Genomic DNA, 14,606 nt, shown 5'->3' with positions numbered 1-14,606 from the left:
ACAGCAAGAAAAAAGCTGAACAAACAGATCAGCAGCAGTTCTTTGATCCATCAGAGAATTGAAGTCAAAGGGCAAGCTACTGCCCCAAAACTGGACAGAGAGACAGTCAGATACAGAGAATCACTACTTGCCAGATCAAGCCAGGAGAAGAAACCTCTGGGCAAACCAATACCACTGTAGGAGATTGGCTGGTAGCTGGAGGCTCAGTGTGCACATGTTTGCGAGCTAGAGATTCAAGAGGGGTCTGGTGAGACTCCCACACGTTTGTCAGTTTTCCCTCTAGGGACCCTACCAGTTTCTCACAGTTAAGATTGGGAGAGTGGAAACCTTCTTGCTTCAGTAGAGAAAGGAGAAAGTAGCCACTTTGAAATAGACCCAGAGTCTTATGTTCTTAACAAGGACTGCCTTTAAGAGAAACTGTTTTAACAGGGTTTTACCTTCTGGAGCTTTACCAGAACCTAGCCAATCTGGGGAAAGGAAATTCGCAACTTGAGCTCCCTCTAGCCTTACTGTCTCATCTAAGGTACAGACAAAAAAAAAAAACAACAACTGAGAAGTGCTTGTGAAGGTCACAGCCCAGGGCCACAGGCTCACCAAAAGACTGAGCCCTAATTATAGGTCCATAGAGCACTTCTCCCCCATACCTTACAACATCAATAGGGCTTTTGTATAGTAGTAGGGGATACAACTCAAAGAGCTGCACATCTAAGACATTATTTAAGAAGCCACTAGGGAAACCCAAAGACAATAGGAGGTAAAAACAAGGGCATCCAAGGAAATTTTAGCCTGACACCATGATCTACAACTTTAGCAAACAGTTAACACAGCCTAACTCCTAGCCAAACAAACATAAGGCCTCACATGAAAGGCATATTTGCTTCAACTCCAACCTTTATCTGACATATCACATCCAGTTTTCAACAAAAAACTACAAGGCATACTAAAAGGCAAAAAATAAGTTTACAGAAAGTGCAAATATAGAATCAGACTCAGATATGGCAGAGATTTTGGAATGATCAAGCCAGGAATTACAGCATAACTATGATTTATATATGATAAAGGCTCTAATAGAAAAAGTGGACAAAATGCAAGAAGAGATGAAAATGTAAGCAGAGAGATGCAAACTCTAAGGAGAACTGAAGAAAATGCTAGAAATAAAAAACACTATAACATAAATGAAGGATGCCTTTGACAGGCTCATCAATAAACTGAATGGCTGAGGTAAGGAGCTGTGAACTTGCATATATGTCACTAGAAACCTTGAAACTGAAGTGCAAAGGGGAAAAACCTGATCAGAGCATACAAGGCCTATAGGACAATTAAAGGTTTAAATTACATCAAATGGGAATACCAGAAGGAAGAGAAAGAGAAAGGAACAGAAGATATATTTGAAATTATATTTCATTAAATATATTTTACATTATATATTTTAATATATAATTTTAATGTGTGAGATTTTCCAAATTAATGACACATACCTAACCACAGATTCAGGAAGCACAAAGAATACCAAAAAGATTAATACCAGTATATCTACACCTAAACATATTCCATCTGCATATTATAGACTGAATGTTTATGCCTCCAGAGTTCATATTTTGAAATCTAAACCTCCAGGTGATGGTATTTAGAAGTTGGTCCTTTGAGAGGTGATCAGGTCATAAGAGTAGAGCCCTCAGGAATGGGATTAGAGCCTTATAAAAGAGGCCCCAGAAAGCTCCCTTACCACTTCCACCATGTGAAGACACAGAAAGAAAACAGCCATCTATGAACCAGGAAGAAGGCTCTCACCAGACTGAATTTCCCAACATCTTGATCTTGGGCTTCCCAGCCTCCAAAACTGTGAGAAATAAATTTCTCCTCCCAGAGTGGAGCAGGAGAGCCAGCCCTAATTTATAAGCCAGCAATTATAAGCCACCTGGTCTATGACACTTTGTTATAGCAGCTCAGATGGACTGGGACACTATCAAAAATAAAAAAAACAAAGAAGCCAGAGGCAAAAAATTACAAGTATTATAATAGACCTCTCCTTAGAAATCTTGCAAGCAAAAAGCAAGTGGAGTAAAATAAAGTCTTGAAAGAAAAAAACCCCGTCAACTTAGAATTCTGTATCCTTCAAAAGTGAAAAAAATAAAACCTTTTTCAGACAAACAAAACTTGGGAAATCTGTGACCAGTAGACCTGCCTTGCAAGAAATGTTAAAGTAAATTCATCAAAAAGAAAGAAAAAAATGTGTATCAGAAACACAGATCTACATAAAAAAAAGGAAGAGCCTTAGAAAATAAATGAAGTTAAAGTGAAATCTTTTATTTTTCTTATTCTTAATTGATCTAGCAGATAACAGTTTGTTCCAGGTAATAACAACAAATATTTAATGATTATAGCTTTTGGATAAGTAATGAGTGATAGCAGTGTTGTAAGGATGGGAGGGAAGAGTTGGGAATACTCTGTTGCTTACCTGTGAAGTGGTGTACAGTTAACAGCATGAGTTTGAACTGAATATGGGCTTTTTTCAATGAACATACTGGAAAAATTTTTGGAGATCTGTGATAATTTGAAAAGAATTTTATTTCCTCTAGCTTGCTTTATTGATAAGAATACAGTATATAATACATACAACATATAAAAGATGTGTTAGTTAGCTGTTCATGTTATTGGTAAAGCTTCCAGTCAACAGTAGGCTATCAGTAGTCAAGTTTGGGGGAGCCAAAAGTTATACACAAGTTTTTGACTGCATGGAGGTTTGGTGCCCCTAGCCCCCATGTTGTTCAAGGGTAAATCATAGTGTTATTTGGAAGATTTGGATTTATAACTCTATATGTCAAACACAAAGACAACCATTAGAAAAGTAAAAATTATTATTGATATGCTAAGAAAAGAGAAAAAAATGAGATCATATAAAATGCTCAGTTAAAATTAGGGAAGACAAAAAGGAAACAAGCAACATGTGAAATATAGTAACAAATATGATAGATATTAATCTAACTATATCCATAATCACTTTACATGTCAATGGTCCAAGTATAGCAATTAAAATACAGACTGTCAGAAAGAAAAGAAAAATAAGACATAGCTAAATGTCTACCAGAAAGCCACTTGAGATATAAAGATGCAGATTGAAAGTAAAGGGATGGAGAAAGATATACCATGCTAACACTAATCAATAGATCACTGGAGTAACTATTAACTAGACAAAGCCAACTTCAGAGCAGGGAACACTGTCAGGAATGAAGAGGAGCATTAAAGGTGGGCAGAGAAAGCTCCCTGAGGAGGCCATGTTTAAGCTGATCAGAGTGGAGCAGGAGAGCCAGCCCTCAGCAAGCATCAAGCAGAGAGGAGAGCAAGGGCAAAGTCCCCCTGGAGGGCATCAGCTTCACGAGCCTGAAGAAAGAAAGACTCCTGCTGTGGCCAGAGTTGGTGAGCACAGAGGAGCTATGGGTGGCAAGGCTGGCAGGACTGGTCATATAGAGTCTCTGAGGCCATGGTGAGGAGTCTGGGCCTGAGTCCTGACCATGATGAGCTTAAAAAAGGCAGTTAGCCAGTCTGACACCTTCCCCTTTTTCTCTGTAAATTAGGAATAAAGTGTCCGCTTTGTGGGATTATTGTGACAGTTACATACTGTACATTGAGCACTGAGCTGAGAACCTGGTCCAGCATGGGGAGCTTATAACAGTCATAACAGTAGCCAAGCCACTGGACTCAGGCTCATCATCAAAAATCTGATATTTCTGGACTTTTTAACCCCTTGTTCTATGGCTCATTTATTGCTCTGTCTTAATATACCCTCTTAATTAATTAAAAAGTAGATCAACTAATTATGTATATCACTTTCATCTCCAGTTACTAAGAATCATAGACTCCAAAGGCATCGAAGAAGGCCCAATTAATTGATGAGTCTACTTTAAAATTAGACAGTCATGGAAATGCCATAATTGTTCCACAGTGGGGCTTTCTCACTATTTGGATTTTTTTTTTTTTTTTCTGTATCTAACCCAGGCTCTGCACAACAGAATTTAAATCTGTTCTTGCTCATTCTTCAAGAAACTAGCCCAAGTCCAATGAGCCATTCCCAGCTGGCCCCTCCTCAGTGCCACCCTGCTGTGCCCTTGTGGAATTGTGTGCTGCTGGAGCACAGCCTCTTATCTCCCCATTTTCATATACCACTCTGAACCACAGAGCATATAAGAAGTGCTTCAAATTTAACGTATTTTACTTTCTGTAACATTTTTATAAAATGTTTAGCCTGTGGACCCCTGAGGCTTTCTGGCAAATAACATAACTGCCATGGTTTTTCCAGGGAGAAAGTTACTGTACTTCAGTGCAAATTTTTACCTCATTTATGTCACCCACTTGGCTCAGGCATAACTATACAGACCCAGACACACCCTCTCAGTTCATAAGTTCAGACTGTGGGATTGTGAACTTCCCAGAGGGGGAAAGTGTGGCATATCACAGAGGGGGAAGAGCCCTTACAGATCATCTGTTCTGACCATCCCCAGGCACAGATGCCCCTGACAGGGTCCCCCACCCTTTCTGTGCACCTAGCATCATGGAGCACCTAGTCCTGTGAATAACCACAGTAGAAATCACTTCTTTCCCTTTTGGCTTTTCATTTGACCCTCCCTTTATTTCCAGTCTGGCCCTGATTCTTTCATAGTTCATTATAACTTTTTGACATGTATAGCTTTTTGGGGATGTGGTTATAAATATGGGGAACTGTATAGTCTGTGGTTTCAGTGAATGCCCCATGAAGTTCTTGCCTGAGTTCACGATTTAGGGTGATGCCTGTGGCTGCTCTGGCTGTGGGGCTGCCTCTCCCTCATGTCCCCATGCATTTTTGTTCCTAAGTTCAGAGGAAGGATCTAGGGCAATGCCCGTGGCTGCTCTGGCTGTGGGGCTGTCTCTCCCTCATGCCTCCATGCATATTTGTTGGCAGATAGAAAGCCCCAACTTCTGTAAAAGACCAGGCAGTAATATTTTAGGCTTTGTGACCCATACAGTGTTTGTCACCACCACATAGTTGTGCCGTTGCTGCGCAAAAGCAAGCATAAGCAATACTTCAGTGAAGGAGGTGTGGCTGTGTTCTAGTAAAACTTTCTTTTTGGACTGATACTGAATTCCATATAATTATCACATCACAAAATTTCTGTTCAACCATTTCAAAAAGTAAAAACCATTCTTAGCTTGCAGTCCATACAAAAAAGAGATGAGGCTGGAATTAGGCCCCACAGGCTATATTTATGGATCCTTGGTCTTGAATATGCTCAATTTTTAAAAAATATTCTGTGCACACTTGAAAAGAATGTGTCTTCTGCAATTGTTGGGTGAAGTAGTTGGTATGTATTCATTAGGATGAGTTTGTTAGTTCAAATCTACATTTTTGCTTGTTTTTTTAAAACAATTTTCTTTGAAATATTCCATTAATAAAGAAAAGGACACAAATTATAAGTGTACAACTTGACATTTTCAAAGTGAACAAACCAGATCTATACATAGGTTATTGGCAGCCCCCAGGAGTCCCCCTTGTGCCCCTGCCCAATCACTAATGCCCCAGAAAGTTGGCCACTATTCAAACTTCTGTCACCATTGATGGTTTTATGATTTCATTATATTAAAAAGAGTATAAATCTCTTTGTGTCTCTTTTCCCAGTATTATATTCGACTCATTCTTGTGTTACCTGTACTTGAGGTTTGTTCATTTCATAAGTGTGGAATATTCTATCGGGTGAATATACCACAAATTTTTTATTCATTCTCTCATTGATAGACATTTAGGATATGTTCACTTTGATGAATATGTGTGACTTGCTTTTATATTTCCATGATAAGAATTTTTTAAATTTTAAATTAAGTCCAGTTTATTTTTCTTTCTTTTATGATTGGTGCCTTTTGTACCCTAAGAAATCCTTGCCTAACCCAAGGTTGTAAAAATTTTTTTCTCATATGTTAACTTCTGGAAGCTTTGCCATTTTAGCTTTAATATTTTTATATGTAATTCATCTATGAGGTAGAGGTCAAGGTTCACTTTTCAATATGGCTATCCAATTGTTTCAGTGTCTTTATTGAAACAGACTTTCCTTTTCCCATAAAATCGATGTGTTGCAATTATTGCAAACCAATTATCATATATGTGTGGCTCTATTCTTGGTCTCCATACTCTGTTCTATTGATATATTCTATTGATATATCCTGGTGTCAATATCACATTATTTTATAGTATGACTTGAAATCAGGTAATATAAATCTTATTATTGTCTTGGCTAATTTGTGTGTTTTCATTTCAATATAAATTTAGAATTAGCTTGTCCATATCTATAAAGGCAACTCGCTAGAATTACGGTTTGGTTTGTGCTCAATTCCAGAAGACATGGCATCTTAACAATATGGAAGCTTCCAACCCATGAACATTGTACATCTTTTTATTATTTATGTCAGCTGTCTTTAATTTATCTCAGCAATGTTCGGTAGTTTTAAGTATAGATGTCTTGCATATCTTTTACAAATTTATTTCTAGGCATTTGATGTTTTTGATACAATTATAAACAATATTTTGTAATGTCTTTCCCCAACTTTTGGTTGCCCACATTTAGGAATATAAGTCTGACTTAGGAGAGTATATTATATCCTGTGACCTCTCAAAGTTCACTTATCTTAATTAAATTTCCTTGAATTCTCATAACCATGTTATCTGTGATTAAAATAACTTTACTTCTTTCTAATTTTTATGCCCCTTTCTTTTTTCTTCCTTTCTTTCTCATAAATTTTTATATTGTAATGACTAGGATAAAATATTGAATATAATAAGATGGGTGAATAATAATGGAGATAAAAAGTACACCATAGGTCATATTGTCAATAATATTATAATACCTTTGTATGGTGACAGATGCTACACTTAACCATAATGAGCATTTCATAATGTATGTAATTGTCAAATCACTACATCATACACCTAAAATTAATATAATATTACATGTCAACTATAATTTTTAAAAAAGTTTTTTAAGTGAAAAAGATGTTGAGTAGGAGTGAGCATAGACACCCTTGCCTTAGGTAGAAAACATTTAACATTTCACCATTAATTAGGATACCATAATATTTTTTTTTGTTTAAAATTTCATCATATTGAGGAAGTCCTTTTCTACTCCTGGCTTTGGGAATTTTTTTTTAATCATGAATGAGAGTTGAATTTTACCTATGCTTTTTCTGTATCTAATAAAAAGGTCATATGGTTTTTCTTCTTTATTCTGTTAATGTAGTAAATTACATTGATGGATTTATAAATGTTACACCAACCTTGTTTTTTTATGGAAAATACCCCTTGGTCAAGATACAGTGTCCTTTTTATATACTGCTGGGTTTAATTTGCTAAAAATTTGTAAAGGATTTTTGCATCTTTGTTGAGGAATTTTAGTCTGCAGATTTCTTAAGTCAGCCTCTCTGGGCAAAGAGATTCTTTCATTCACCATTATATGCTCAGCCTCTCTCCAGTGCCAGTTACAGAAAAGGTGTTCTGCAAATAAATAGACTTCACACAAGTCAAAAGTCCTAGGCTTAATTAATTTAAATTGTTTTACAAATTAATTTTACACATTCAGCAGGTTTGCTTTCCAGCCTCATGCCAGGTACAGTGCTGCTCACTGGAAGTTTTCTTCCTCCATCTCTAGCCACTCCTTAGTCGTCTTTGCTAGTGCTTCCTCATGTCTCCAACCTCTGAACATCAGAGGGCCATAAGGTAAAGTCCTTGAGCCTCTTTCCTTACTCATCTGGTCATGTGATCTCATGGCTGTTAATAAATAGCTATTCTAAATCTCCATCCTGAGCCTCTCCCTTGACTTCCATCCTGATGGTGTTCACTGCCACCTCCATGCCTCACCATTGGCTATCTAATAGGCTTCTCAAACATCACGTCTAAAGTTGAGCTTGACGACCCTCCTTTTCAGTCTTCCCATTTCAAGAAGAGGTGGCTCCAGCCTAAACAATGGCATCAGCCTTGACACCTTTTCTCTCCTGCGTCAATACTAATCATTAGCAAGTCCTGTCAGCTCCACCATCAAACTATGTCTAGAAACCTGCCATCTCTCCCCACTTCAGCTACCATTCGAACCCAAGCCATCATCATCTCCTTCCTGGAGTACATGATTCCCTAACTGGTCTCCATAATGCTAAATTACCCTTTGCAATTTTACCAAAACAGCAGCCAGAACAATACCTTTAAAATATAGGTTAAATCATATCACCCACATCCCTAAACTCTCCTGAAGGCTTTCATCTTACTCAGAGCCGAGATCCAGGATCCTTGAAATTTCCTACATGGTCCCTTTATTACTTGTCCCACTTTATCACCTGTTATCTGTCTTACTCACCTGCCTCTAGACACTTTGGCTTCATTGCTGTTGCTTACACATACTGATTCCTCTCCTACCACAGGGCCATTGTATTTGCTGTTCCTGCATCTGGAATGCTCTGCCATTAGATGTCCTCATAGCTTGATGTTCATTCCTTAATGTCAAGTCTTTACTGAAATGTCATCTCCTTGAAGCCCTCTCTGGTTTCCATCTAAAACTGGAGAATTTGCCCCCTCAAAAGAAGGCATGTTGCTCATCACTGCTTTATTTCTCACCTTGACACTTTTTCCTACCTAATACATCTTTTGTGTATTTATACTCTGTATTCTCTGAAATCTCTAATAAATTCTAAGCTCGATGACATCAGGAATTTTTTTTCATCGCTGTACACCCAGTGAATAGAACAGTACCTGTTGCATAATAGATATTTTTAAGTAAATAAAGAAATAAGTGAAAGAATGAATAAATACAAGAGTTGCAAGGCAGACCCAGTCCTTGGCCATATGGAGCCGACAGTCTCCATATTAGTGAATGGAGTCGAAATTATACTGGAAAATTAAAAAAAAGAAAGAAAAGAAGAAAGTAGAATGAAGACTGTAAGTAGGACCTTTAGTTATTAACAGGAATGGTTATCATCTCCTGTAAGAGTTAATGTGCATCAGGATCCAAACAGAAATATTGCCAGTTCCAAAACTGGTTTCAGAAGGATGCAAGACTGGAGTTGTGCAGTGAGGCAGGGATGTCTATTGTGTATAACCCACACCACATAGGCACTTTGAAAGAATAATGCCATTCCTATAAATGACAACAGAAGAAAAAAAAAAATAACCTGGTGATAATTTGTCATTAGAAGTTTTGCTAAAAAGTTCATAGTAGAGGAACATTATAGGTCACTCCTGTTTGCTGTGTTTGCAAGCCCTTGACCTGTGTCCTGTTACATGTTCTGCATTGCTTCTGTGAGTGACAGCATGAATGGCCACGACAGGCCTGGAACATCAATCAGCTGTTCTCATGTCTTTGCTCTGACTTCTACTGTTATTTGAAAATGAAGTCTTTTTCTGTTTTGAATCAACAGGTTCCATTTTTTGGGCCTTTGTTTGATGGAGCCATAGTGAGCGGGAAGCTCCTGCCAACCCTTATATGTACCACGTGCATCAATGCCAGCAGGGCTGTGAAGTGCCTCATCCCACTCTACCAGAGCTTGTATCTTTTTTGCTTTAAATATGTAACTTTTAAGCACCCGAGAATCCAGATTCCTCGAAGCTTTTCATGAGAGGTAAGTATTAACAATTGGATGAAAGGGGAAGAGAGAATTTTTTTCGATCTATGTTGAAAAAAACTTAGTGTGATTTTCATATCATTCATTAATTCATAGTATAATGATTTCATGCTCCATCAAACTTTGGGAGAGTTTACTTTCATAATTTAGTCATGCATGTTTATGCTGGGAAGCTGTGACATCCAAGAGATGCATGTATCCCCTCAGGTCTTTCCCAAGCTCAGTCTCCTCTGTCCATCCCTGTTTGTTGCAGGCTGTTGTGTGTGTATCAGATGGGGTGCTGAGGAAGATGTTACGGGGTCGCTCAGAGTGTCTACCAGTAACGGCAAATGAAATGACTCGAATAAATCAAAGAATGTGGCAGGTGCCACAGGAGAAGCACACATAGTGTCCCAGGGGTCAGAGGAAGGGTGACGGAGTCTGGCTGGGAGGACAGGGAAAAGGGTCCCTGACAAAGTTGCATTTGAACTTGGTCAGTAAGATTGGCTAGAGATTCTTTTGGAATTTTCACAAATCATTCATATTTCCTTCTCTAACTCCTGATCTTCTCTCTCTAAAACAGAAGAAACTTTACTTTATAATTTTCCCTAAATATTAGTTGGTATTCAAACCCAGGCATAATCTCTGGTTATAAGAAAAAATTAAAGTGACTTCATAAAATTGCTGCAAAAGGCATCTCCTAATAAAACTTAGACTCTCTTTGTTTCTAATTGTCACTGTTAATGATTATAAACATACTGCATTTGACCCCTCTCCTTATGCCTCTCCCAATCTAAACGTAAGTGACGTGTTGCTTGGGGATGGGCATGAGGGGTGGGTGAGAAATACCATGTGTGAATAGATACAGTTCATAAAAAAGACCTTTCATTAAAATCCTGGTCACTTCATTGACTGATATTCTGTCATCAGATTTAAAAAAAAATACATATGCCATGTGGCAACTTGGAATTATCATAGAAATTAGTGGTAGAAAAGAGCTATTAGGTCCCATCTGGTCCCTCCCTGGGGGCCAAGCAGCATTATTCCCATCAGTGTGCTCCCTGGTGCTTTGTCCAAGCCGGGGTGTGTATGTTGGAGACAGCATTCTTTGCAGCGATTTCCACAGCACTCTAGACTTAATATTAACGCTGGTGTTGATTCTGCCTTCAGCATGGAGTTCTTATTTTACATGCTGTGAAAAAGAAGTTCTTGGCAGAAATGAGAAAGAGCTATTCAGCAATGGGCTCGTCATTTCGCATGTCAACTAGGGTGAGCTGGACACTTCGTCAGTCAAGTGTGTTGGACTAAGGCAAGAAAAATCATTTGCAAACAAGAAAATTCCATTTTATGTAAGTCCATTGTGGTTTTTGTCACATCACTGTTTCCACTTACTGAAGTTCTCCTTACAAAATGCATGTTTTGTTATTAAACAGTGCTTTCTCAAATAAGAATTAATATGGCATCAGAATAATCAGGTTTAAGAAAAACATTTTGAAAGTTCAAAGGATAAGATTCAGCATCACTTTGAAAACTTTTCAAGCAATGACATTGGACTAATGTGGGTGCCACCTAGGGCTGCTGATGCGAATGTGGGTTAGTAAATTGCATATTTTAAAATAACTCCTAAGATAGGCAAGTTGACATCTCAGGACAGCTTAGTATAAAAATTAGGAAAGAGAATGTAACAAAACCTAGTATGTTGGTCATTATAAAAATTTTAAACAATTTTACTTGACACCTTGAGAAGATATAATTGGTACTATTCAAATTAATTATCTAAAACAAATAAAATATTATATATAATCTTTATAGAGATGCAACCAATGGGGAAAACTACAGTCACTTAACACTCTATTGTTTAATTTCCATATGCAAAGTGGCTAATATCCAGGCAGAAACCAAAGATATAAGAAAAAAAGTTGGAAGAAGTGGAAAAAAGGGGGGGTCTTTTGTATTTTCGCTCTTTAAAAAATTATTAATTACTAATTTTTAAATTTGTTAAATACTTTTAGATATCTGCCTGAGCTATTAATGATAGATTGCTCCCTTAACATTCGTTAAAGCATCCTGGTCCTCATTATGCTTTGGCAAAAATCTAAACTAGTTTGTGTCACAGCTAGTGTCTGGAATTTGCTGCCTTGTTGAGATAAATCTTAGATTTGATCTTTGAACAACACTGAATGACCTAACACCTCCCAGTCATGGTGTCTCCTTATGTTGGCTCATTTGCCAGTCAGCGCAGATGTACAGCCTGTGAGCCCAGTGCTGGGTGTTTGGGATACATGAGGAGCAAGGCAGGTGAGGTTCTTGCACTGTGCTTTGTAGAGAAGACAAACTAATGCAGTTCTGTAAAGCAACGAAATAGAGAGAAGGACCTGAACCAGGGCCAGGGAGAGGTCTTCCCATGGAGGGCATTCCCGCTAAAACCGGAGGGGCGGAAAGGAACTGTCCCTACACGCAGCAGCAGCATTCCAGGCAGAGGGCACAAGAGCAAGGGCAAGAACTCAGTGTTCTTGAATGGTGAATGTGGGTTTTGTCAGATTTTATGCATAGTCAAGCCCATCAGGTGCCTGTGACAGAAGCACAAGCAAGCTTGCAGCAGAATCCATTTTCCAGGCGGTACTGAGGAAGATGGTTCCCCTAACCTCTCACCTCATGACCCACCTTGCAAATTCTAGCACAGGATTAAGGCTGCCTGATGTCAGGGCAACAGGCAGGGAGGGGATGTAGGCTCCCTGCAAGCCCCCCAACAGGGCTGAGAAGATCAGTCATACTTTAAACACACCTGAAGCCAGGACCAGATACATAACCTGTGGGTCCCAGTGCAGAGTGAAAATGTCGGCCCCTTGTTTCAAAAAGCAGGAGAAAGTGCCTCTAAAAGATGCTAAAATATAAAACTTTTTATATTCTTCTGTGATTTTTCCTTGACTTACTGTGGTATTTTTTTTTACTACTTAATGTAATTTTAAGTAAAGAAATATTTAAAATTTTTAATTATTAGTATTAATTTTATCATCCTTCTTTATATTGTGCAGTGCCAGTTCAACATGCAAATTAACAAAAGCATTTAACTCATACATGGAATAACCAAAACGTCACAGTTCTATCCCATAACTCGTGCTTGGATACATTTTGTCCTGACGAGAACAGTGGGAACACTGTGCACACTAACTCACCTGCCTCCATTTTACTGTTCATACCCACACCCTGTACTGGCACTGCACCTGCAGCTCACCTATGAGGAAGGAGGAACTGACAGGAAAGGAACCCCTGGGCGCATGGTTTTCACTTTCCTTTTGTGGCATCATTTTCAGAGTAAGTTGTTGGCTAATACAGAGAATAACACAACTAAGGATAAAGAGGGTTCCTTGGGTATTTACACTCCCTAGGACACCATGGTCTTGTTCCTGTGTTCAGAGCAAGTTCTGGTTTAGATGAGGAGTGTGGCCTCTTGGAGTAGCCAGCCCCCTTCCTTATAGAATGACACCCTCCCATGTGCTCCCTTTGAGACTCTCCGAAGTTCCTGGTGTTGTGGATCATCCAGAACTCTGGGCTCCTGATGCTGCCAAGGCTGTGTGCAGATGGGGCAGGTAGCAAGGCACGTGCTGTGTGTCAGGTCCTCTGCCCACGTGCATGCTCCAGTGTCTCATCAGATTACAGGTGCAAAACACAACAACAAAGATAAGATTCTTAAGAATTTCAAGAACAGCAGCAGAGCATTAAACCTTATGTTTAATAACATAAAGTCCTGTGCAGCTGCTACTCAGATCACATGCCCATGAAGGCCTCCTTGGAAACATTCTGAAACCTCCCCCTCCTCAGTGTGAGTTGGGGAACTCTGTTCTTGGATGCTTATTAGATTTGATTCCCTTTCTAAAGCCTGAAAGTATATTCCCTCCACAAAATTTCATTGGTATATGAACCAAGACCCATTAAGGAAGGAAGCTGCTTATATGCATGACTCTAGAAGACACGGTTCATTTAAGAGACCAGAGATCAGATAAAAAACTATTACCTGTTCCCCCGAGATACTCGGCTCAATAGTAGTGCTGATGAAGAAGGGGAAATTTCTTTGTCTACACAGGCTATTTGATTTGGGCAATCCTATGTTCCCATTTTGTTTCTAATACTGAGATTACAATTGTTAAGTAGAACATAGCCAAATTGCTATTTTATCAAAATGTCACTTTCTAGGTGTCAGAATGTCTATTTTATGAACAAAGGACATGTGCAGTTCAGAGCTTCTATAAGTCCTTTAGAGAGGGAGCAGTTGCTTTTTCGTATTGACGATAGATAGGCAAACATTGAGCCTACAGACAGATAAAGACAAGGGCCTGTGGATTTAGCTTGCAGTAAGTTATTCTTATCTGTTGTCCCTCTCTAGCTGATGATTGATACTTAACTGCCTTAAAATAGTGTCAATTGGGATTCAGTTTTATATAACACTTAACTGGAAATAGAAATGTGGGCAATTTTATATCAGTTTTGTTCAGTAATATTCAAGAAAATAAAACACTTCTTACTGAGCTGAGGACTGGGGGCATTGCTGGAATGGATTTGCCTCTTTGGGATCTTTCTGAGCAGCAAATGCAGCTTAGAGTCAATATCAAAGGAGTTCTTGTTTGGGGTCCCCTTGGCTAAATGATCAAACGTTGGAATTGTTGAAGCCTCTGAAAAGACTCAAAAATACCATTGTCTTACATGATAAAAAAAAAAATGTGAGCCCTGCAGGTATGTATTTGGAAAGCACCCTCAGCAGCACTTCAGCTTTGCCCCTGTTCTTCCTCAGTTTCTGGTAACCTCCCCAGAAGGCTGGATCAGACCTGTCACATGGAACCTTTATCCCATGACCTCTGCTCTTCTGAGGGATGCGGGCCAACTCACCTGCCATCTGTGTGGTCTATCCCCTGTGAGGAATCACAAGTCCCATTTCTGTACCTAGAGTGTTGTAATGGGAAGCTTGCTACATGTTCTGTTTAGAGTTCCCAAACCAACTGAAG

At 38.8% G+C, this 14,606-nt stretch overlaps 1 protein-coding gene across 3 annotated transcripts in view; it reads left to right on the top strand.

Moving 5' to 3' along the window:
- The window catches only part of RALGAPA2 (Ral GTPase activating protein catalytic subunit alpha 2), a 401,571-nt gene that overhangs the window by 296,070 nt on the left and 90,895 nt on the right, over positions 1-14,606 (top strand). For all 3 annotated transcript variants that reach the window (XM_073236981.1, XM_073236983.1, XM_073236982.1), the window contains one exon: positions 9,424-9,551. In XM_073236981.1, coding sequence (XP_073093082.1) covers positions 9,424-9,551 — 128 coding nt within the window. The remainder of the gene's footprint in view (positions 1-9,423; positions 9,552-14,606) is intronic.

This window comes from Manis javanica, chromosome 5, assembly GCF_040802235.1.
Source record: "Manis javanica isolate MJ-LG chromosome 5, MJ_LKY, whole genome shotgun sequence".
In the NCBI taxonomy this organism is placed as follows: domain Eukaryota; kingdom Metazoa; phylum Chordata; class Mammalia; order Pholidota; family Manidae; genus Manis; species Manis javanica.
Note: the sequence above shows the minus strand (reverse complement) of the source record. Positions and strands in the feature narration are given on the sequence as shown.